Genomic DNA, 26,367 nt, shown 5'->3' on the forward strand with positions numbered 1-26,367 from the left:
ATGTTTCTTTTCTTCCTGGTGATGGCATATGAATGAGGTTTTCTGCACTCATTGTTTCTTCACTGTGTTCTACACCTGCTGCACATAACATGGCTGCTGATACACATAAGCACTGCTGCTGTTTGGCACTAGTGTGGAGAAAGAAATAAGAAAGCTGATTTGTTGGTAGTCCATTCAAAAGAAAATGCCTGGGTTTTTGAGGATTCTTGTCACAATGTGGTTGTGTTCCAAATTCTAAGGTAGAAAGCCTGCGTTCAAATCACACTTGCTCTTTGACATGTGAGATTGATTGAAATATTAAGACCTGGGTTCATGGTTGTTTGGTGGTGGTAAAAGTATTCAGGGGTGGTGTAATGGTATCTCTGATCAAGATAAAAAAAAGGCTTGGGTTCATCTCAGCCTGGCTGAAGTTTCATCTGCTCCAGAGGTATGTCATAATATCTCTGAACAGGTTGACTAAACAAAGAAGAAGAGTTGAGTTCTTCCAATTTCATTTTAATTGATCACCTCCCTTTTTCGTATTGTTATTATGGCACTGCCCCAGTGATCAGTGGTTCCAATTCGTTAATTTAGTTAGTGAGATGAGTGACTTGGATGCAGTTTATAAAAGAAAGAGCTTGGTTCTACAGTAGAACAAATTCCTGCAGATGATGGAATCTGTATTGAAAACAGCAAATACTGGAGATCACAACCGGTCAGAGAGAGCATCCATGGAGAGAAGACAAGTTAATATTTCCAATAGAGGACAAGTTAATATTTCCAATAGAGCTCTGATGAGGAGTCATCAGGACTCGAAATGTTAGCTTGTTCTCTTTTCATGGATGCTATTTGACCCACTGCGATCTCCAGCATTTGTTGTTTTCAGAGCTGGATTCTACCATCTGCTTTTCTTCAGTAGCTACACACCAGGTGTCCTTGGAGAGGAAGCATGTGGTGCTGACCAGCACCCTAGAAGCTATTCGAGAAAGGTGGGAATGGTAAAGGCTGAAGTGTATGATCTTTTCCTCCAGTACTATTTTGATTTAACTCTCCCCCTTGTTTTCCCCGGTGGGCAGTGCTTGTAATTTGTTATTTGTTTAATTAATTAATTGGGTGATTTGTTGGTGGGTCTTCTTCTTCAAAAAAGCTGAGTTCTTGTGGTGCAGTAATAATGTTCCTACCCCTTTACCAGGAGGCCTGATTTCAAGTCCCACTTCCTCCAAAGATGTATCAGAATATGGTTGAGCAGGTCCATTAAAAAAAAAAGAACTGCTTTCTATTGTTCAGCTCTCATCCTTGTTGTGAGTATTGTTGTGGACAGACAGCACCCCGTGTCCACTGGTATCTTTGAATCTTTCAGAGAGAGGTGGGTATTGCAAAGATTGGGATGCATTTTCTCCACTCTCAAGACTATTTTGATCTATTCTCCTCCTTTACTTGACAATTCTTTCATTGCTAACCTCTATAAGGTTTTTTTCTGTGACTTGATCCCAGGCCTCCTAATGAGACCAGCATCTCACCTTTCTGGCCCAGACAGCCTGGAGTAGAGAGTCCATTTAGGCATCATTAAAGTATTCACATCTGTGGGGACAGGTGTGAGCAATGTCACAGATTGCAGTGATGTTCTTGGCTTACAATGAGCAAAGGGATGCCTGAACAGACATAAATATGGCACCAAAATTTTCAACTTCAGAAGGTACTAATGGGGTGAGAACATCTGCTCCGCACCCGCAGATGACTTACTATTTAAGTCATTATAGATCCTATTTGCATATGTAATAGCTGAAGAACAGATGATGGCTCAAGAAACTTCAACATACAGCAATGCAGATATGATGTCATTTAAGATGCCAGCTGAAGTACCTAACTCAAACTGCTCGTGGCTGAATGTTGATGGGTGAATACTAAAGGAGAAAATGAGGACTGCAGATGCTGGAGATCAGAGCTGAAAATGTGTTGCTGGAAAAGCGCAGCAGGTCAGGCAGCATCCAAAGAACAGGAGAATTGACGTTTTGGGCATGAGCCTTCTTCAGTGAATACTAAAGTTAATGTGTCAGTACTAATGGAGGAGCATTGATGGGTGGATGTTGATGGGTGATCATTGACATATGGATGTTGATGGGTGAACATGGACAGTAGATGTTGATGGATGAACATGGACAGATGAATGTTGTTGGGTGAACATGGACAGTAGGTGCTGATGGGTGAACATGGGTCAGTAGGTGTTGATAGGTGAACATGACAGCAGATGTTGATGGATGAACATGGACAGATGAATGTTGTTGGGTGAACATGGACAGTAGGTGCTGATGGGTGAACATGGGTCAGTAGGTGTTGATGGGTGAACATGGACAGTAGCTGTTGATGGGTGAACGTGGATAGAGGGATATTGATGGATGAACGTGGACAGTAGGTGTTGGGTGGACATGGACAGTAGGTGTTGATGGGTGAACATGGACAGAGGGATATTGATGGGTGAACATGGGACAGTCGATGTTGATGGGTGAACATGGACAGTAGATGATCTTGGGTGAACATGGACAGTAGGTATTGATGGCAGAACAGGGACAGTAGGTGTCGATGGGTTACATGTGCAACAGAGGGATATTGATGGGTGAGCATGGACAGGTGTTGATGGATGAACTTGGACAGTAGGTAGGTAAAAACAATGACTGCAGATGCTGGAAACCAGATTCTGGATCAGTGATGCTGGAAGAGCACAGCAGTTCAGGCAGCATTCAACGAGCAACGAAATCGTGTTGATGGGTGAACATGGGACAGTAGGTGTTGATGGGTGAACATGGACAGAGGGATATTGATGGGTGAACATGGACAGAGGGATATTGATGGGTGAACATGGGACAGTACGTGTTGATGGGTGATCAAGTCAACGGTTCCACGTGAATCATTCCAGGTTGGCGACGTTCTGCGCGCTGACGTCACGGCGCAGCGTTCTGACGCATGGCCCGGATGTTATAAAACGGTGCTGTGGCTGGGGGAGGGGAAGGGGAGCGCGAACGGTTTTGGCTGCAAGGCAGTTTTGAGGCAACCGGCAACCCTGCTCGGTCACCGCAAAGGAACGCCACAATGGCGACCCGGGTAAGTCCGGATCAATGAGGAGGAGAGGCGGAAGCTGCTTTCGCTTTTGAATTCAGACACCGGGGGGTAGCTGAGTAAGTGCAGCCTGATGACCCCCCTCCCCCTGATGTGTCCCCACACCGTGTCACCCCCCCGCACTGATGTCACCCCCCCGCACTGATGTCACCCCCCCCCCACTGATGTCACCCCCTCACTGGTGACCCCCTGTGCCCCCTCTGATGTCACCCCTTGATGACACCCCCCACTGATGTCACCCCCCCGCACTGATGTCACCCCCCCCCCCACTGATGTCACCTACCCCACTAATGATCCCCTGTGTCCCCTCTGATGTCACCCCTGTGCCCCCTCTGGTCACCTCTCCTACCCCCTCCCCAATGATCCCCCCATTGATGTCACCTCCCCCCATGACCTCCTTCTGATACCACTCAGGTGACACTCCTCTGATGACCTCCCGATGTCTCCCTCAGTGACCCCCTCTGATGCTCCCTCTGATGCTTCCCTCTCTGTGATCCCTCGGGTGTTCTTCGTGCCTTTTCTGCTGTCTCCTATGCCCCCTCTGATTCCTCCATTCTCCCTTGTTGCATCACTGCCTGCTCTGATGTCACCCCACATCCTCACTGTGCCTGTGCCCATTCTGGTGCCACTCTGTTTTCCTTGATGCTTCTAACTCCTTGCATACCCCAAGTATTTCTCATCCCTTCCTTCACTTGCATTTGATTCTCTCCCTTTGCCTCTTCTGATGCATTCATATTTTCCTTTTTATTGCTGCCACTTGCCTTGGAAAAAGGATGTAGAGGAGGGAGGTAGTTCTTAGAAGTAGCAGAGTATTGTGCAATGTTGAGGTTGAAATGCCCACGTTGCTGCAGAATGCTTGTCATCACTCAAAGGTGAGAGATAGGAATAAACCCCCTTAGTTGCATCAATATATTTTATATTTTGTTGCATTGCACTTTATTTAGCATTGCTGAGATAGTGAAGCATCGTCCAAATTAAGTTCATATTTAGGTTTAATAAACAGAAACTTAGTAATGTTCTGATAATCTGAAAACTGTTAAATCCCAAATGATATTTAGATGCCTTCAAAGATGAATTGAGAGTGTAATTTGTGCTGGAGTGGGTTATTTTGTATATGAAGAATCGATGATGCTGGTTACCATGTTGAAATTGTGGCTTCTTGTGGACCAGTTTCAGCTGATAAATTTGAATAGCTGATTTATAGACTGCAGCTGTCCTTGGGATATTTTGCCAAAGAATTTGGTGCATCCTGATCTCTATTCATGATTTTGAGTGGCGAGGGGTGTTCTTGCTTCATGAATGTTTCAGCACAAATTCTCAGACCGAGAAACCATTCTGTATCCCACTGGGATTCCTCTGCTTCATGTTCACCTTTATTCTGGGCTTCTTATTCAAACTGCCATTTAAAAAATACCTATTCTTGCATAAAAAATGTGATTGAACTGCCTTTGTTTTAACATCAGTGAATTGTGAATGTGGATTTGAGAGAAATGATGAAAGGAAAATGCTGGATGCAGAAAATGGTAGAAATTTGCATCATCTTTAACAGGAGTGATTTGAGGGCAAGAAGCATTGTGGAAATCTCTATGTTTGAGAAATTTGTAAATATTTAAAGGAAAAGCTTGTATTAACAGTGACCATAGAGATAGTGGATTTTTGTGCCAACCCAACTGGTTCACTTGTGTCCACTAGAAAAAGAAATCTACTGCCCTTGTCAAGTCAGAGCAAATGTGACTTTCATGTCTAGTTTGATATGAGGCCTCTCAGCTGTCCTCTGAAGTGACCTGGCCAGCTTCTGAAAATAGCCCTGAAGCTGCAATAAATGCTGAATTTGCCAGTGATAGCCCATTTCACCCCCTGCCAATTTTCAATTGCTCGGCAGCCTGTAATATATTTGTAATTTTTTAACATTTTATTTCATTTGTAACATTTATGTCGAGTAATTTTGAGTAAAATGTAGTATTGTACATGACGTACTGTACCAGCTGTACATAACAAACACATTTTGAGGTATAATTAGTTGGCTAGTAATGATGTAGTTTGTTTGTCTTGTTTGTTTTACATCTGTAATAGAATCGTTCTTTCTTTGGGCAAATCTGACCACTTTGATAACTTGCCTGAAACACATGTTGACAATAAGCTGACATTGTCCTTGAAAAAGAAAGTAATTTTGATTTAGGATGATAAGATGTAGGAGCAGAAGTTGGCCAGTCAGTCTATTGAGTCTTCCCCAACATTCAGTGAACTCATGGCTGATTTGATAATCCTCAATTCCACTCTCCTGCCTTTTTCCCATAATCCTTGATTCCTTTCCTTATTAAGTATTTGTCTGTCTCAGCCTTGAATATCCTTGATGACCCAGCCTCAACAGCCCTCAATGAGAGCATTCAATTTCTGATTTCTCTGCAATAGGAAAGATGTTGTGAAATATAAAAGGGTTCCTCAAAGGTTTACAAGGATGTTGCCAGAGTTGGAGGGTTTGAGCTACGAGGAGAGGCTGAATATGCTGGAGCTATTTGTCCTGACGCTTTGGAGGATGAGGGGTGTCCTTGTAGAAGTTTATAAAATCATGAGGGGCATGGATAGGGTGAATAGTCAAGGTTTTTTTCCTGAAGATCAGGGAATCCAAAACTAGATGGCATAGGTTTAAGGTGAGAAGCGAAAGATTTAAAAAGGACCTGAAGGGTAACTTGTTCACACAGAGGGTGGTGTGTGTAAGAAATGAGCTGCCACTGAAAGTGGTGGAGGCTTGTACAATTACAACATTTAAAGGACACCTGGATGGGTATATGAATGGGAAAGGTTTAGAGGCAAATGGGCCAAATGTTGGCAAATGGGACTAGATTAATGCAGGATATCTGGTTGCTATGGACTGGTTGGACCGAAGGATCTGTTTCTGTGCTATACATCTCTGACAAAGCCTCTCTATTTCTCTGCAGTAAAAAAATTCAAAGGTGCGCCATTTTGTTCAAGTGAAAAAAGTTCTCCTCATCTGTCCTAATTGTTATTGATGTGGAGATGCCAGTGTTGGGTCATCGTCCAACAGGTTTATTTGGAAGTACAAATGTTGCTCCTTTGTCAGGTTGTTAGTGAGACAAGATCATCGGCCACAGAGTTTATAGTGAAAGATCTAAGTGTCATTCAGATAATGCGATATATTGAACAACCTAGATTGCTGTTAAATCTTTAATTACTTAATCCAAATAAACCTGTTGGACTATAACCTGGTGTTGTGTGCTTTTTAACATTGATCCAGAAGCTCAATCACATATCACATTTCCAGATGACATCAAACAGTAACTGTGATGTAGAAGCAATGCTACCAGGGTAGCAATCTCAAATTAGTGGATGAATTCCTTACTGAAGAAGTTTCAAATTGAATTTGGTAGGTCTGGTAATTGTGAACTAGCAGGAAAAAATTGATCATAAGCTAATGGGATGAGGAATTGTAGTTTCAGGAAGGGACCTCTCTCGCTCTCGCTCTCACTCTCAATTCAGGTTTGAGTGAAAACATACTCAATGGTTTCTGAAATAAGCATGTTAACCTCCACTTTCGCAAAGCAATATGAATAGAGATAAAATGATCTTGCCAACATTGTTATAATTGCATTACAATTCACTGTTTGGGAACAGGCCATTCCACCAAAGCTTAGTCCTCATTTGCACTCCTCTTCCACCACTCCCCCTGCCTCCTCACCCCAATTTAATCCTATCTACTGTTACTTCCTCACTTATATTTCAGATGCATTGATCTTCATCTTTGTGATAGAAAATCCCACATTCTAACCATTTTCTTTGACATGCCATGTGCAAAATGGTATCAGTAAGCCTGTTGTGGTTCTGTTCGCCGAGCTGGAAGCTTTTGTTGCAAACGTTTCGTCCCCTGGCTAGGCGACATCACCAGTGCTTGGGAGCGTCCTGCGAAGCGCTTCTTTGATATTTCCTCCGGTGTTTATAGTGGTCTGTCCTTGCCGCTTCCGGTTGTCAGTTTCAGCTGTCCGCTGTAGTGGTTGGTATATTGGGTCCAGGTCGATGTGTTTGTTGATGGAGTTTGTGGATGAATGTCATGCCTCTAGGAATTCCCTGGCTGTTCTCTGTCTGGCTTGCCCTATGATAGTAGTGTTGTCCCAGTCGAATTCATGTTGCTTGTTGTCTGCGTGTGTGGCTACTAAGGATAGCTGGTCGTGTCGTTTCGTGGCTAGTTGGTGTTCATGTATGCGGATTGTTAGCTGTCTTCCTGTTTGTCCTATATAGTGTTTTGTGCAGTCCTTGCATGGTATTTTGTACACTACATTAGTTTTGCTCATGTTGGTTATCGGGTCCTTCGTTCTGGTGAGTTATTGTCTGAGCGTGGCTGTTGGTTTGTGTGCCGTTATGAGTCCTAGGGGTCGCAGTAGTCTGGCTGTCAGTTCTGAGATGCTCCTGATGTATGGTAGTGTGGCTAGTCCTTTTGGTTGTGGTATGTCCTCGTTCCGTGGTCTTTCTCTTAGGCATCTGTTGATGAAGTTGCGTGGGTATCCGTTTTTGGCAAATATCTTGTATAGGTGTTCCTCCTCTTCTTTTTGCAGTTCTGGTGTACTGCAGTGTGTTGTGGCCCTTTTGAATAGTGTCCTGATGCAGCTTCGTTTGTGTGTTGGGGTGGTTACTTTCATAGTTTTGGACTTGGTCTGTGTGTGTGGCTTTCCTGTATACCCTTGTAGAGAATTCTCCGTTCGGTGTTCTCTGTACCATCACTTCTAGGAATGGGAGTTGGCTATCCTTTTCTTCTTCTCTCGTGAATCGGATTCCTGTGAGTGTGGCGTTGATGATCCGGTGTGTTTTTTCTATTTCCGTGTTTTTAATGATTACAAACGTGTCATCGACATATCTGACCCAGAGTTTGGGTTGAATTTGTGGTAGGACTGTTTGTTCTAACCTTTGCATAACTGCCTCTGCTATGAGTCCCGAGATTGGTGATCCCATGGGTGTTCCGTTGATTTGTTCGTATATCTGGTTGTTGAATGTGAAGTGTGTTGTGAGGCACAAGTCCAGTAGTTTTAGTATGCCGTCTTTGTTGATAGGTTCAGCGTCCTGTTTTCTGTTCTGTATGGTCCAGTAGGTTGGCTATTGTTTCTCTGGCTAGGGTTTTGTCAATCGAAGTGAACAGTGCCATCACATCGAATGATATCATGGTTTCTTCTTTGTCTGTGTATATTTCTGATGATGTCCAAGAATTCCTGTGTTGATTGTATAGAGTGTTTGGATCCGCTGACCAGGTGTTTCAGTTTCTGTTGTAGTTCTTTGGCCAGTTTGTGTGATGGTGTCCCTGGCAGTGATACTATGGGTCTGAGTGGGATGTCTGGTTTGTGTACTTTAGGTAATCCATAGAATTTGGGGGTGTTGTTGCTTTCCGGTTTCATTCTTTGTAGGTCAGCTCTGGTTATCTGTCTGTTTTTTTGTAGATTCCTTAGTGTGTTATTTATCCTATGGGTGAGTTGTGGTGTGGGGTCAAATTCCTTCATTTGGTAGGTGTTGATATCTGCAAGTAGTTGTTGTGCTTTTTGGATGTAATCAGATTTATCTAGGATGACCGTCATTCTGCCTTTATCTGCTGGTCGTATGATTATGTTCTTATCGTTTCTTAGTGATTTCAGTGCTTCCCTCTCCTTGGTGTTGAGGTTATGTGTTTGTCTTTTCCTTATTATCATAGTTACGACAGTATGTCTCACTGTTTGTTGTGTCTCTTCTGTCAGTCCATTGTTCCTGAGTGTGCATTCTAGTGCTGCTAGGAAGTCTGCTGTCTTGGCATCCCTGTGGTTGTAGTTGAGTCCCTTGGCCAGTATTGTTCTTTCTGTGTCTGTGAGCTGTCTGTGGGAGAGGTTTTTAACCCAGGTGTGTGTTGTAGTGTCCTCTCTGTTGTGTTAGTTTGGCCATTTTTTCTTTTAGTGCCGTTTTTTTGCGGTGTGTTGTCCTGTTCTGTCCTATGGTGACAGCCTGTTCTATGGTCCGGGTCCATTCATGATTCGTGGTTTTTGAAATTAACGACTTTTGGCGTGCAATTTCATGTCTGTATCTGTGAAGTCGGTTGTGCGCATCTGTGATCATTACCTGGGTCCGCATACATGAACATCAACTAGCCACGAAACGACACGACCATCTATCCTTAGTAGCCACACACGCAGACAACAAGCAACATGAATTTGACTGGGACAAGACTACTATCATAGGGCAAGCCAGACAGAGAACAGCCAGGGAATTCCTCGAGGCATGGCATTCATCCACAAACTCCATCAACAAACACATCGACCTGCACCCAATATACCAACCACTACAGCGGACAGCTGAAACTGACAACCGGAAGCGGCAGGGACAGACCACTATAAACACCGGAGGAAACATCAAAGAAGCGCTTCGCAGGACGCTCCCAAGCACTGATGATGTCGCCTAGCCAGGGGACGAAACGTTTGCAACAAAAACTTCCAGCTCGGCGAACAGAACCACAACAACGAGCACCCGAGCGACAAATCTTCGCACAAACTTTGATCAGTAAGCTTGGTCGATTAATGTACCCAGTTTAATCAGTAAATGGTGCTGACATCACTTTTTTAATTAATTGCGGCAAAGCAAATTATTGATACCTGCATTAATTACACTTGCTGCAACTGAATTCACTAACTTTAAATTGTCTGAGCCTGGCAGTTGGTTTATGTGCTGTCAGACAGGCCAGATCCTGAATTATAACAGCAACTAACCAAACACACTGCAGCACTCCCAGTTTGTGAAGGGAAGAAGATGACCTCCACAAAGTCTTTGCCAAGAACAGATATCCCTGCAATTTCATCGCAGATGCCAAGCAGATAAACAATGTGACAAAGACATGCCATGACTCAACACGCTAACTACTGTCCCTTGTGTAAAAAAACACCTCTGAACCGAGAGCCAGACTCTCCCAACCACTCGGATTTATGACCGCACATAAACCGTCAGCCATGCTCAGACAGCAACTGACCAGATCAAAAGACCCAACACTCATCGTATGCTGGACAAACATGGTGTACAAGATTCCATGCAGAGACTGCATGAAACACTATAGGACAAACAGGTAGACAACTCTCGATCAGCATTCATAAACATCAACTAACCACTAAATACCACGACCAGCTATCCTCAATATCTATTCACGCAGACGACAAGGATGACAAATTCAACTGGGACAACTTAACAATAATAGGACAAGCCAAACAGAGGACAGCCAGTGGATTCCTGGAATCTGGGCATTCCTCTACAGACTCCATCAATAAGCACATTGACCTAGACCCACCATACCGACCATTGCAACGAAAAGCCGGAACTGGCAACCGGAAGCAGCAGGAACAAAACCAAATAACTTCCACACAACACAGCAGTGCTTCGCAGGAGGTTCCACAGTACTGAGGATGTCACCTAGAAAGGGGATGGAATGTCTGCAAACCAAATTCCCAGCTCGGTGCACATATCCACAACAACTGCAACCAGCACCCGAGCTACAAATCTTTACACAAACAGAGGGAATGGGTCCCCTGTACTTAGAACAATGCGAGCAAGATGCAAGAATGTCAAGGCTATGGAGGTACAATCCTTCTGTCTTTTGTACTTGGCCTCTACATCATCTACCACTTTGCCCCTTCTCCACCACCGATGCTGCAAGACCTGCTGTTTGTTTCAGATTTCCAGTCTCTGCATTATTTTCCATTTTGTTTTTAAAAAAAACCTGCTTTCCCAGGCAATATTTAAAACCTGCTCGCTTGATCAACTTGTGTACAGAGAAACCTCGATTATCCGGCTTTGATTATCCAAATATCAGATTACCTAGCAGGGTGGTAAGGTCCTGATGCTTGGCTAAACTATGCTATTTTGCATTCAATTATCCAGAATTCAATTAACCGAGCGAAATACTCCCCGGCTGTGCCCTTCAGATAATCGAGGTTCCTCTACTTTTGACCTAGTGACATCTTGCATTTTATTTTTTAAAAATCCTCAGTTTTGCTTTGTTGAATTGCTGAATGAATAAATGTTTCCATTTTGCTGCTTTGTATTTTATCAATGTTTGTTATTTTCAGGTAGTGTGTTGGAACTTTTCACGACTGGTAAAATTTAATCGTGGGTCTTGTCAAATGGAACATAACAATTGGTGGAGTTGTAGCAAATGAGGATTTTCAAAGGACACAGCAGGATACAGTTTGCAGATTTGGGTAGAGAAATGGCAGAAGAAGTTTAATCTAGACAAATGTGAAGTGATGCATTTTGCAAGATAAAATTTAGGTGTGATTATTCAAGAAATGGCAGAACTCTTCAGAGCATTGACATGGAGAGATCTGGGCATACAGGTCCACAGATCCCTGAAAGTGGCAACACAGGTTGATGGTCAAGAAGGCATACAGCATGCTTGCCTTAGTTAGATGGGCATTGAGTGGAAAAGCTGGTAAGTTATTTTACAGTTGTATAAAACTTCAGTTGGACCACATTTGGAATGTTACGTGCAGTTCTGGTCACAACACCACTGGAAGGGTGCAGCAATGGTTTACCAGGATGTTGCCTGGTTTTAGTTATGGAGACGGTTTGGATGAAATCTGTCTTTTCGCTGGAAAGACAGAGACTGAGGGGCAATCTGATGTTGACAAAATTGAGATGCGTAAATAGTGGACAGTCAGAAGTTTTTTCCCCAAGATGGAAAGGTCACTGACAAGAGGGCACAGGTTCAACATGAGAGGGGGAAGGTTAAGGGAAAAAGTGCAGGGAAAGTTTTTCAGAGGGCACTTTCTTAAGAGAATAATAAATAATAATTTTCTTTTTGAGCATGTTTGTATAATTCCAATAAAGATGTAAAACACACTGCAGTGGAAATTGAGTCTGCTACGCTGTTTCTGATGAGAACTTTCCCAGTGGGATTTAAGGTGCCTTATTGGGGAAGCCATGATGTGGTGGGTACCTGGAATGTAGTGCCAGTGGAGGTGGTGGAAGCCGGCACATTAGCAATGTTTCAGGTGTATCGTGATTGCCTCACCTTCAAGTGTCGAACAGAGAAATAGAAACTCCCTATGTGCAATAAGTAGCAGGTCTAAATAAGAATTGGGAATTGGCGCAATGTTGTTGGGCCTATTCCTGTGCTGTGTTGTTTTGTGTTGTATTACATAGTTTACTAAAACTGAAGTAAGCTCATATGTGGAAAAGTTTTATATTAGTAAATGCCGTGGGATAAACTCAAAAGTACAGTAAAACTAAGTGTTGCATGGTTTAGCATAGTTTGACTTTTTTTTCCTGTAAAATTATTGTGCGCTAATGATGTCCTCTAGCTGTGATTGAAGAACAGTATTCCACAGTACCTCAGTACTGCAGTACCTGAGAGTGAGCACTGTGTAAATTCTGTGAATCCATTTGATTCGAAAGAATATTTATGATCTGGAATAGAATGACTACTGCTTTGATCCATGTGTGTTTTAAGTCTCTTTCCCAGCCTAAATTATCACAGTATTTGCTTGAATGGATGTTTGACTTCATTGGCAAATTGCACTTTGAGTTTGGATCCTTTGCTGTGGTCCCCATACAACAAAAGGTCCAGGTCAAATTTCTTCTTTTTTTTTGGTTTTTAAAGTTGTGATGACTTGTGCTGCTTGCTTCAGTCTGTTGATCTCATCCACTCGGGGTAAAAAGTAACCTTCCCAACATGGCAAGGGCTCATCCCTGAAGATTTGAGTTGGGATTTCATTTTTTGACTGTTCCATCAAATTGCTAATTTTCGTCATTCAACTAGTTTCTTTATCACTGACAAGGGTTAGTTGTTTTTTTTTTGCACCCCAAGAATGCAGAAACATTTAAACATTAGTATAACTGACACATTGAAGATTTGATACATTGAGTTATACAGATTGTATTTGCTGTAACTTGCTCATTGGGAGTTCTGCAATAATGTAGCTGCCTTCAAGTCATAAGGTGACATCAGATTCATCTGGATTTCATAGTGAAACTAGAGTCTATGTAATTTAGTAATCCAATGTGCAAATATCTAATTTGATTTCTTTATTTCTTGCAGACAATGCAAGCAGCGCGATGTCCAACAGATGAGTTGTCATTGACCAATTGTGCTGTTGTGAATGAAAAGGATTTCCAAACAGGCCAGTATGTGTTTATTATGTGTTTTTATTATATTGAATATTTTCTGTATTGCACTTTGCAAGTATGTTCCACAACTGGGCAATTTCTTAGACAGAGAACAACACATGTAATTACTATTATTCTTGAGCATATATTCTGTAGTTCCAATAAGAATGGAAAACACACTGCAGTGGAACTTGAGTCTGCTATGCTGTTTCTGATGTGAACTTACCCAGTGAGATTTAAGGTGCCTTATTGGGGAAGTTATGATGCAGAGGTGCCAGTAGAGAAAGCCAGAAGTCACATGATACCAGATTATAGTCCGAAAGGTTTATTTGAAATCACAAACTTTTGGAGTGCTGTCTCTTCCACAGGTGAAGCTCTGAGAGCTTGTAATTTGAAATAAACCTGTTAGACTATAACCTAGAGTTGTGTAACTTCTGACTTTATTGGGGAAGAGCAGTTGTTTATTTGACCTTGGGTAGCATTCAATTTGACCACTGGAGTATGTGATGCTCGTATTGGGTGTCAAAGGTGCTTAAGAAGTCCATCAGCTAAATCATAAATTTCACTTTGTTAAAGTGGACAGAAGGAGAAAAAGTAGGAAAGAAGCCAAAAAAAAAATGCTGTTCTTCAGTTATTTGTGTCTAACCTACTGTTTGGGTGTTAACCTATGCTCTGCTGTAGATTCTAATTCATTCATTAGAAACAACAATTTGAGGTTTCCCTCTTATTTCCAATTCCAGACCCAAATATCTTATTGATTTTTCAAAATCTTCTTAAACATATTGTAAGCAATTATGCAATTATTAATCTCTGAAATATTTGTTACTCGTTGTGTAGTGAGGGAATAGAGCAGGGAAAGTAGAAGTGTTTGTTAGATATGACCCATGCTGTTGCCTGCTGTGCCTTGTTCATTCTCCATTTTAATCTGTGCAGTAGGAATTCCAGGGCTGTCATAATAACACTTAAGCAACTTGCTTGACAGGAATTAGATCCTGAAAATCATTGGGATTTACTTTTTCACTCTTTACACTCCATCTTGGTTATTATATAGGGTGTTCAACATATAATTATTGGAAGGAAATTTCTTCTCATTGCTTCTTTCTTGGAAGAGAATTCAAACTGTGTGAAACTCAGATTTCTGTAGCTACATCTGAAAAGTGTGTCAAGCAACAATTATGTTCATTTATAATCAAAAGACTTTATGAAAGACATGAATGAAGATGCCGTGATCATATAGTGACAGAATCAAAGCTATTGCATCTGTTAGCTTTGGAAATTAATGGTTTATGTAGAATTGTGCCAAACATGAAAGACAGTACTCTACAGCTAGCTAAGGATGGGGCCTACACCACAGGACAGCCTAAATTTAGTGATCAAGATAATATGGAAGCCACTCTCCCAGCTTGCAAGCTGCATCCGAACATATGGAGATAGGAAAACAACCTTGGACTAATCCAGTTAGAGAAGTCTCTCATCAAATTACTTTGACATGTGAGGAGACTAGTCAAATGTCAATTAGGCAAATGTGCCCAGTGCAAAGGCATTGCCTCCATCCATCCCTCCAACACTGATTTCATATCCAGTATTTGCAGTCAGCTATGCAATTTGAAACTTGCCTAATATTACAAATGAGAGAGCATCAATGTGGACTCTTTCTTACTTTCTGAGCACTTAATAAAAGCAAAGGAAGAATGCATCAACACATAGAATGGACACCTCAAACTGGCATTCAGTCCAGATAGTCGATTTTGGTGTTTCTACTCCAGTTGAGCTTCTTTTCATCCTTTTTTAATTCAATCTGAACAGTATAATTCATAGAATCACTACAGAGTAGAAACATGGTATTTGGCCTATTTAGTCCAACCACTCCTCTGGAGAGCATCCCACTCAAACCCACCCCCTACCCCCATCCCTGTAATCTAGCATTTGCAATGGCTAGCCTGCACACCCCTGGATGCTATGAGCAATTTAGCATGGCCATTCACCTGACCTGCACATCCTTGGACTGTGGGAGGAAACTGAGCACTTGGAGGAAATCCTCACAGACATGGAGAATGTGCACATTCCAGACAGTCAGTCACCTGAGGCTGGAATTGAACTTGGGTCCCTGGTGCTGTGAGGCAGCAGTGCTAACCACTGAGCCACCAAGCCGCCCTCCACTGATCCTCCATGCTGCCGTAATGTTGAGTTCTTTTCTTACTCATCTGCCTATCGCGCTTCCTTTTGTTTATCTCTGATTTATTTGAACATATGTATTGTGGGACTAAGTGAAACAAAAAGGTAGTTGAAGTGACTAGGCTATGGTTGATAATTGTAAGAACTGAAAACACGCTCTAAGTACCGAGCTTTTAATTTTTAAAACTGCTACAAAGAACTAACTCCTCAGAACTGTGCTAGAAAACGCAGCAAGAAAATAGTTTGAGTTTTGCTTCGTATTGCTCTACTATCAATACTCAAGGGCAAACAAGAAAACAGCTCTTCTTGGAACCATATACTTTTAAGTCTAGAATGTTGGGTATCACCTGAAGACTGAAGCTGCACTTGCAGTCCCATTGCTACCTGATTTTGAATTAGTTCATGGCAGTTACTCTACATCTGCAGAAGCTACAATGATAGCTATGTCAGTCAAACAGCATTGCTTCTGTTTAACTTTCTGGTTTAAATAAAATAATGAATAATTAGCTCAAGGGACACTATTGAAGTTAGTGATCAGCAATTGTGTAAACTGTCAGTGCAAGAGGCAAGAATCTCATTGAGAAGCATGCTGCTGTCTTGAGAAAGCTGGTAACCTGTTTTTCTTTTATCTATCGGAGATCACAAGATTGCAATTAACTTGCAATTGTTTAGGGAGAATTTCACCTGAGTCCAATTAGTGTAAGTTACTTTTAATGGTGTTAAGAGTTTAATGCACATTTCACTGATAGTTTTGTTACCACCCTGATGTTGCCGCTGCTTTTTACTAGTTGTGAATTTTACCTTTTTTATCCTCACCATTGAATGACCAATGGAATTAGAAACTTACTTGCACCTGGGTCTTCTCAGAGATTGGCTGGCTGCAAAGAAGACAATGGGATTTTCTTTTTGTGAGAAATCATCTAGCTTGGGGAGTCAGAGGAAGTTGGGAAGGCCCTTAATGAATACTTTGCTTTAGTATTCATTACTGAGGGGACTTTTGCATTTCTGAGGACAGTGAAACAGACTGATATGCTCAAACAGGTTGATATTATGAAGGAGAATGTGATGAAAATTTTGAAAAACATAAAGATAGGACATATCCCGTCTGGCCAGGGGATTTACCTATGTTTATTATAGGAAGCAAGGGAAGTGATTGCTGTGCCTTTGGTGCTGATCTTTGTGTCCTCACTGTCCACTGGAGTAGTGCCAGGTGATTGCAGTGTGGCAAATGTTATTCCCTTGTTCAATAAAGGGAATAGGGATAATCCTGGGAATTACAGACCAGTCAGTCTCATGTCTGTGGTGGGCAAATTATTGGAGAAGATCCTGAGAGACAGGATTTATGATTACTTAGAAAACCATAGTTTGATTAATGATAGTCAGCATTGCTCTGTGAGGGGCAGGTCGTGTGCCTCACAAGCCTTATTGAATTCTTCGATGATGTGACAAAACACATTGATGTAGGTCGAGCAGTGAATGTGGTATACATGGATTTTAGCAATGTGTTTGATAAGGTTCCCCATGGTAGGCTCATTTAGAAAGGAAGTAGGCATGGGATACAGGGAAATCTGGCTGTCTGGATACAGAATTGGCTAGCCCATGGATGGAGAGTGGTGGTAGATAAAAAGTATTCAGCCTGGAGCTCGGTGACCAGTGGTGTTCCACAGGATCTGTTCTGGAACCTCCGCTCTTTGTGATTTTTACAAGTGACTTAGATGAATTTACCAATGATACAAAGGCCAGTGGAGTTGTGGACAACGTGGAGGGCTTTTGCAGGTTGCAATTGGACATTGACAGGATGCAGAACTGGGCTGTTAAGTGGCAGATGGAGTTCAACCTGGAAAAGTGTGAAGTGATTCATTTTGGAATGTTAAATTTGAATGCAGAATACCGGGTTAAAGGCAGGATTCTTGTCAGTATGGAAGAACACAGGGATCCTGGGGTCCATGTCAATATATCCCTCAAAGTTCCCACCCAAGTTGATAGCCATGTTAAGAAGGCGAATGGTGTGTTGGCTTTCATGAGCAGGGGAATTGAGTTTAAGAGCTGCGAGGTTATGCTGCAGCTGTATAGAGTCCTGGTTAGATCACATTTGGAATATTGTGTTCAGTTCTGGTCGCCTCATTGTAGGAAGTATGTGGAAGCTTTAGAGAGGGTGTAAAGGAGATTTATCAGGATGCTGCCTGGACTGGAGGGCATATCTTATGAAGAAAGGAGGGAGGAAGGATGAGCGGTAACTTGATAGAGGTGTACAAGAAGATGAGAGGCAGAGAGTGAATAGCCAGCAACTTTTTCCTGTGGTGGAAATGTCTATCATGAGGAGGCATAATTTTAAGGTGATTAGAGGAAGGTTTAGGGTAGATGTCAGAGATAGGTTCATTCGACAGTGTGTGGTGGGTGCACATGGAAGCCAGTACAACAAAGGGTATGTGGGTTATCTGATCTTAGAGTAGGATTAAAGGTTGGCCCAACGTTGAGGGCCGAAGTGCCTGTGATATACTAACCTATGTTCTGTACGGAACCTTCTGTTCTGGGATACACTTGGGGTCGGGAGAGTAGTTTCTTAGAATTATGGATCTATCAGATTGAGAACTTAATACAAAATGTATATCACCAAAAACAACAAAAGGTAAACACTTCCAATACCAAGGCTTATTAGGACATTGAATTCTCCTGTAGCGGTAATGGAGGTGGAGTATCTAGCAATGTACAAAGGAAGTACATATGCTTTTATACTTTCAAATACATATGAGGGACAAATAAGGAATGAGTCAGTGTAGGTGACTATGTGTAAGCCTTTTGTTCTCTTTTGAGGAACAAATATTTTCCTGGATATTGGGGTGTCTCCCTGCTTATCAGATGGTGCCATTGGGTATATCACATCTGACGTGTTTGCAACAACAGACTCATTTATACACGTTAACACCTCAAATAAAGTTTGAGAGATTTTTGTGTGGGACTTTCAGCCTTGATTTCTCTAAAACGTATATTCTTATTTTTAGATTAGATTAGATTAGATTACTTTACAGTGTGGAAACAGGCCCTTCGGCCCAACAAGTCCACACCGACCCGCCGAAGCGCAAACCACCCATACCCCTACATTTACCCCTTACCTAACACTACGAACAATTTAGAATGGCCAATTCACCTGACCTGCACATCTTTGGACTGTGGGAGGAAACCGGAGCACCCGGAGGAAACCCATGCAGACACTGGAAGAATGCAAACTCCACACAGTCAGTCGCCTGAGGCGGGAATTGAACCCGGGTCTCTGGTGCTGTGAAGCAGCAGTGCTAACCACTGTGCCACCGTGCCGCCCATGTCTGAGTTGCTTAATTGTGTAGTTTGCTCATGAAATAATTGTGTAGTTTGAAATAATTGTGCCTGCTGGACAAACTTTCCTCATTACTGAAGAAGGGCTAATGCCTGAAACGTCGATTCTCCTGTTCCCTAGATGCTGCCTGACCTGCTGCGCTTCTCCAGCAACACATTTCCATCTCTGATCTCCAGCATCTGCAGACCTAATTTTCTCTCTAGTTTGCTCATGCCCCACTCTAAATGCAGGTGTGCATATGGATGATATTCTATCCACCTAAGAGCTGCTGAGGTGGATTGGATTAAAAGTTGAGTCGTACTTAGTGTAAGTACCTTAGTCCTCAGTGTGATTCTCAGCACTTTGGTCATGCATTCAGTTGTGATAGCTTTTAATGAGTTGTAAATTGGTGCAGGCTTTCAAATTCTCATGGGTCATTGCTTATGTTATCTGCATCAGGAAGAATGGAAGTACAAGAATAGACCTGTTATAAATCTAGTTCCTCTTGGGATCCAGAATGATATTCTGAGCACATTTATATTAGTCCCCTGCTGTAAATGACATCATGGCTTTAATTATAGTCTGTTCCTCTGAATTCCTCTGAATTACTTAAGTTCTGATTGCCAAATCTCTTCAAGGCTGAGCCCTTTCGATCTGAGTTATCCCCACTGACTCAAAAAGCCTGAAACCTCAATGCTCATTCAATCTTGGCTACCCTCAATTTTAATCATTACAATGTTAGCAGCTGTTCTTTGAGCTTCATTGACCTTAAGTTCTGGAAGTTTCTCCCCATCCAGAAGCCTTGTACTTGCTTTGACCACGCTTTAGGTCATCTGTTCTAATACTTCCTTCCATGGCTGGGCCAATCAAATCTTGATGAACATTCTGATGTGCCTTGGAATGTTTTGTTACATTAGAGGTGCTTTATAAATCCAAGCTACTGTTTAACTATGCAATGTCTTGAGGTAGTCAGGCTACTCCCTGTGGAATTTAAAACCATGTTGGTAACTGGGGAGCTGCATGGATGAACAGCCATACAAGTACAATGATTTTACAACTGAAATAATTGTGCGCAATCCATTTCATATGCAGATAGTTCCAAATCTAGTTTGTGATAATTTATTGTCTGTGCATTTTTTTTGGGAACAAGGTCTGTAAAGATCTATTACATTAAATACAGCACTTTACAGACTAAACTATGAATCTTGAGCAGGAGTGGGCTGTTCAGCCCCTCAAGTCTGCTCTGCCTTTCAATAAGATCATGGCTATTCTGGTTATTTTCTTAAATCAACATTTCTGCTTATTCCTGATAACCTGTTAATCCCATGCTTAAAAATAATCCATCGGATGAATCTACTTCATTATCTTTTCAGGAAGTGAGTTCCAAATACACTCACGCCTTTGCGAGGAAAATAAAATTACCTAATCCCTGGTTTAACTGGGTGACTCCTGATTTTTAAATGGCGACCACTAGTTCCAGATTCTCCCATTAGAGGAAACGTGCTGTCCATATCCATCCTGTAAAGGTATGAGGACTTTGTACATTTCAATCAAGTGATCTCCTATTCTTCTAAACTTCAGGTACAAGTTTCGTCTGTCTGAGCATTCCTCACAAAACAATCCTTTTGTTTTATGAATTAGTTTTGTAAACCTTCTCTAAACTGTCTCCAATGCATTTACATCGCCCAATACTGTGCACAATATTTTGGTGATGTACACAATGACTGATTGCTCAGTTTATCAGAAGTTTAAAGAAATGGTGACTGATTTCATTCATACTCATTTGGCTGCAGTGTGGTATGTGCTTGTTTTTTCTATTGCATGGCTAGGCCAGAAAAGATGTGTTTTGCGGTTAGGTTTATTTGCATTTCACCTAATGTTGAGTGTTTGAGGTACTGGTTATTCAAGGTGATTCTGTCACAAAGGTGTATATTTATGTTGTCTCATCTTGCCACCAATTGTTTTTGCTTAATTTTGGTTCAGAAGATTATGGATGAGGTGAGCGTGTCGTTGTTGATTGTTCTTTTTGGTCTCAATAACAGGTTTTCTCTCCAAAGAAAGTCTCAGATTTCTAGTGGCTATACTTGGTTAATTGCAGCATGTAAGTCATAGATTAATGCAACATGGAAACAGGCCCTTAGGCCCAAACTGGTCTATGCTGACCATGGTGTCTGCTTAGCTAGCTCCAGTTGGTCCATATACCATCCATGTACCTATCCAAATGTTTTTAAATGTTGCTGATGTACTTGCCTCAGCTACTTCCTCTGGCAGCCCATTGCATAAATGCATTACTCTCTGCGTGAAGAAGTTGCCCCTCAGGGCCCTTCTTAAATCTTACCCTTCTTAAATATTCTATGCATTCATCTTATCTATGCACCTCATGATTTTACATACTTCAATAAGGTCACCTCATTGTCCTACGTTCCAAGGAATAAAGTCCTATCCTGGCCAACCTCTCCCTGTAACTCAGGCCTGCTAGTCCGAGCAACATCCTCGTAATTATCTTTGCACTCTTCCCAGTTTAACAATGTCTTTTGTATAACAGGGTGGCCAAAATGGTACACAATACTCCAAGTGCGGCTTCACCAATGACTTATATAACTGTAACATAACATCCCAACTTCTATACTCAGCGCTTCGACTGATGAAGACCAGCACGCTAAATGCCTTCTTTCAAAGAACTATGTACTTGCAATCATTGGTCCCTCTGTTCCACAACACTTCTCGGGACCTTACCATTTACTGTACAAGTCAAACTTTGGTTTGACTTTCCAAAGTGCAGTACCTTACACTTATCTGTATTGAATTGCATTTGCCAATCTTCACCCCACTTCCCCACATGATCAAGTTACCTCTAAGTTTTGATAACCTTCCTCGCCATTAGTGACACCTTCTAATTTTGTATCATCCACAAACTTGCTAATTATGTCTTATACATTCACACCCAGATTATTTATATAAATAACAAATAACAAAAGTCTCAGCACTGACCCCCATGGCACACCACTAGTCACAGACCTCCAGTTCGAAAAAAAACCTTCACCCATCGCACTCTGCTTCCGACCATTGAGCCAATTTGGAATCCACTTAGCTAGCTCTCCCTGGAACCCATGCAACCTAACCTTCATGACTAGCCTGCCATGTGGGACCTTGTCAAGGGCCTTACACTAAAGTCCATATAGACAACATCCACTACCCTTCCCTCATCTATCATCTTGGTTACCTCTTTGAAAGACTTCAGAAGATTTGTCAGACGTGACTTCCCTTGCACAAGTTCATGCTTGAATCAGGCCTAATCAGACCTTGACTATCAAAAATGTTGGTTCATCCTGTCCCTCAGAGTCCTCTCCAACAACTTCCCACCACTGATTTTCAGGCTCACTGGCCTGTAGTTCCCTGGCTTACCTTTGCTACCTTTCTTAAACAATTGAACAATATTAGTCACCCTGCAGTGGCTAAAGATGAAGGAAAAATCTCTGCAAGAGCCTCTGAAATTATTTCTTCTCTAGCCTTCCACAACATCTGAGGATGTACTTGATTAGACCCAAGAGATTTGCGGACCTTAATATGCTTTAAGCTTGCAAACACCACCTCTCTAGTAATGTTTATGCAGTCTAAAACACCCCCACTTGTTTCCCTTATTTCCTTAGCATTCATGATTCTCTCCTCAGTAAACAGAGGAGAAATCTTCATTAGAAATCTCCCCTATCTCATGTGGCTCCATACATTGACAACCATGTTGATCTTTAAAGAGTCCTATCCTCTCCATGCCACCCTTTTACTCTTAATCGAGCTATAGAACCTCTTGGAATAATCTTTAACCTAATCTGTCAGGACCATCTCATACCCTCTTTTTGATTTTCTGATTTCCTGCTTAAGTGTGCTCCTACACTTTTTATAGTCATCGAGATTCACTTGAGCCCGATAGCTTAAACCCAATGTATGCTGCCTTCTTTTTCCTGGCTAGAGCCTCGATATTCATCATCAGCCAAGGATCCTAAATCTGTTAGCTTTCCCCTTCACCCTAACATACTGTCCCCAGACTCATAATGTCACACTTTTAAAAGCCTCTCATTTGCTAGTGGTTCATTTTCCTTTTAACAGACTCGCCCAATCGACCTCTGCTAGATCCTGCCTAATGACCCTAAAATTGGCCCTGCCCCAGTTTCGCATCTAACCTGTGGCCCTGTCCTATCTTTATTCATAACTATGTTAACACTGAGAGTTATGGTCACTGGGCTCAAAGTGCTGTCTGACCGATGCTCACTCGCCCAACCTTGTTTCCTAAGAGGAAGTCCAGTGTTGCACCCTCCCACGTATGGCTCTCTGCATATTGATTTAGGAAACTTTATTGGACGTATTTGACAAATTCCTCGCCATCTGGGCCTTTAACAAAACTGGTCGTCAATCTACATAGAAGTCCAGGCTTCTGCCTGGTACTTAAATCTGCTACATCCCTGCTGTGAAGAATACTCTCATTAGGGGTCAGCCTCAGTTTTTCACATCGGCATATTGTAGTCACATTGTAATTTGTCACATGGCATCCAGAAGGCGATATAGGTCATATTACCAAGAGATTACATCAAAGTTAAACACATGTCCATACAAAGCAGAACTCTTGATGCTGCATGATAAATTAAAATTAGTCCCGTGTTGAAAAGAATGGAGTAAAAAGCTGTTTACAGGCCAAAAGTCATTAACATTTACGAACACGTTGAATAATTGTACCTCGATGAGCAAATTCTGTATTGTTGGGGAAACTGATGTGAGAATAGAAAAAGGAGAGTTCCCTGACGATGCCTAAGAGCGAAGCATCATGAGACCAGGGGCCAGAGCGTCGGCCTACCTAGAGAAGCATATCTCAGAACGACTCCTTGGAAATGGTCAGAATTGTTGCATCGTAACCAGAAATAAAATGCCTGTGTATGCACTTGGTGTGCTTGTGTCCAGGAGTTTTGAAGAAGATTCATATTGGATTGGAAGCACTAACTGTTTTCTCAAAGAATGGCTGAGTTTCTCCAGCACTTTAAATTTATGAACCATGAGCTGTTATTTTATTGAGGGCATACTTTATTGAATGCCTTCCAGAAATTCAAATGCACTCCATCACCTCATTCCTGTTTATCCACCCTGCTTGTTACATATTTCCTGTTCCATCTTCCAAGAACTCTTAATACATTTGTGGGCTTTTACACATCTTTGAGAATTACTGTAAATTTACTGCACAGTAGAAACATTGTACCCTGCACATTTCTAACAGATAATTACAGTGCTTTTGTTGGATTGCATTTGGAATGGCAAATCGCTACTACAGTAGGTGTATGTATTTGCCTTATGTAACTGTGTGGGTGTTTCAATCTTCACCACCTCTGCCACCTAAATAAATAGTTGTTCGTTGTACCAAAAGGATGTGCTTCAAAAGGTTTGACGCAGAACTCTGTTGTACAGAATTTACAGCAGAACAGACCATTGAGCCCATGAGATGTATGCAAATCTCAAAGCTCCACACTAGCCTCTTCATATCCTTCTTCCTTTAACCGTACCGGTTCTATTTATTCATCTAACCCTCCTATTTACCTAACTTCCCTTGAAGAGCATTTGTATTGTTCGCTGCTCCATGTGAAAGTTGCATTTGGACTAATTGCTGAATAGATAAGTGGAGAGCAGCTTTAGTTATTCTAGTCTGTGTATTTACTTAAAATCCTGGGCCTTCTCATCCCTACTAACGAACCTTTTAATGCAAGTTCTACAACCCCCAGGATCCTATATTTTGAAGCTTTCAAGGCCATGACCCAAGCTGAGGAACAGCTCTGTTCATTATTGGCTGTGTTTCAGTTATTAGCATGTGATTTAAAAGGTTCTAATCCTGCTCTGCCATTTCAAGCTGAAAAATCAAGGTTCATGCTGCAGTGCAGTTTTGAAGGGAGTCTTGGTTTTTCTTCTGGACACAGGTACACTGGGCCAAGTAACCTCTTTCTATGATTCATGCAGACACTTTCTGACTAATGTGATCCATTTCATTTGTTTTGTTCTGTTTGGGGTAATTTGTAATGGAAGGAAGTCCTAAGCTTTAATGCTTTTAATGGATGAATTGGGGAACAGAAATGGTTACTGCACTGTAGTAAATAATGGGACCTTATTCTTTATTTCTCTTTATGTCCTTGTGTTCTCATACTTATTACCTTAGTCTAATGCACACTGACTGTTCCCTCAGTAACTTTGTCACGATACTACCAAATGGTCTGGTCAAAGGCACATTCAAAAATGTTAAATGTACATATTACCCATCAACCTGACCAGTTTGTAGTTTCAACATGGTATCACTCAATTATTTTGTTGCACTTAATCTGGTATTGGAGTTTCTGCAGCTCCAAGTCAAAATATTCAAAGGTGAGTTGAAAGGCATTTAATAAACAGCTGTATGTGCAGGGTGTGCATATTTTCAGCTACATTTTTCAAGTCAATGCTCATTACAGTTTTGTTTTATTCTGTTGTCCTCCCTATATTCCACCCTTTCTTATATATTGATTTGGCTTGGGAATTATTTTCTTTTAACCAATCACTTAGTTGTTTTCTCTAAAGGTTAATGTTACCTTTGTTGGACCTGATGATGCCTTATTTCCCATTTCTGTCACTGCACTTTGCACTTTTTTGTGCGCACGTTTGTATGGGTGCTGGCAGCCTGGGGCAAGAGTTTGTTGGTCAGAGTTTCTGTCAATGACCGCACAAATGCCACTTCTTCAAAACCAATAAGCTTTATAACTCATTGACCTGAAATTTTAACTCTGTTTCTGTCTTTATAGATGCTGCTAGATCTGTTGAGTATCTCCAACATTTTATTGCATTCATTATTTTTCACATTTCAATATTATAGAACAGATAGAAAAAGAATTAGCAGGGTATGCAAATGAGATTACAATAGAAGCTGAAAATATTATAAATTCAATTCAAGACTTTTATTTTTGAGGAACAAAGATGAAACTCTGTTTTGCCACCATGAATATCATACAAATCCAGATCATTACATAGTTGAGGATTGGCACTGCTCGTCTAAATTTCTACAAATTTAAATGATAAATACAAGCAGTTCCAGGACTTGGTAAAATGAAGAAACATATGCCATTTCCTAATGTCAAAACAAAATAAACTCTTCTGTTTTCAGATGAAGAGTGGTAATCATTAGCTTCATTGAATTCTTCTCAGCAACTGTCCATCAATTGTGAAGAAAATGCTGTATGTCTTTTGAAAAGAAGCATTTTTCTAGTTGTGAAGAACTATGCAATATAGTGCATCTGCATTTGTAGTTTTTTTTTATTAATGGATAATGGGATTCATTTGGGTGGTAGAGATAGATCGATAGACTACCTGCTTTTTAAACAGTGACCTTTGCTACAAGTAGCAACTCTGACCAGTGTGAGTTAATGTGTGTGTTGCTGGGAAAGCACAGCAGGTCAGGCAGCATCCGAAGACTAGCAGAATCGGTGTTTTGGGCATAAGCCCGTTATGCCCAAAACGTCGATTCTCCTGCTTCTCTGATGCTGCCTGACCTGCTGTGCTTTCCCAGCAACACACACTCTCGACTCTGATCTCCAGCATCTGCAGTCATAGAGTCATAGAAATGTACAGCACGGAAACAGACCCTTTGGTCCAACTTGTCCATGCCTACCAAA

General features: G+C 41.5%; 1 protein-coding gene across 1 annotated transcript in view; it reads left to right on the forward strand.

Moving 5' to 3' along the window:
- Positions 1–2,981: 2,981 nt before the first annotated feature.
- LOC122540015 (vesicle-fusing ATPase) overlaps positions 2,982–26,367 on the forward strand; it is a 283,493-nt gene continuing 260,107 nt past the window's right edge. Inside the window, exons 1-2 of the mRNA XM_043675302.2 lie at positions 2,982–3,078; positions 13,142–13,227. Of these exons, the coding sequence (XP_043531237.1) occupies positions 3,067–3,078; positions 13,142–13,227 (98 nt within the window). The 5' untranslated portion in view covers positions 2,982–3,066. The remainder of the gene's footprint in view (positions 3,079–13,141; positions 13,228–26,367) is intronic.

The sequence above is a fragment of the Chiloscyllium plagiosum genome, unplaced genomic scaffold (genome assembly GCF_037043375.1).
Source record: "Chiloscyllium plagiosum isolate Xiang-an unplaced genomic scaffold, Cpla_swu_hap1 HiC_scaffold_32, whole genome shotgun sequence".
NCBI lineage: Eukaryota > Metazoa > Chordata > Chondrichthyes > Orectolobiformes > Hemiscylliidae > Chiloscyllium > Chiloscyllium plagiosum.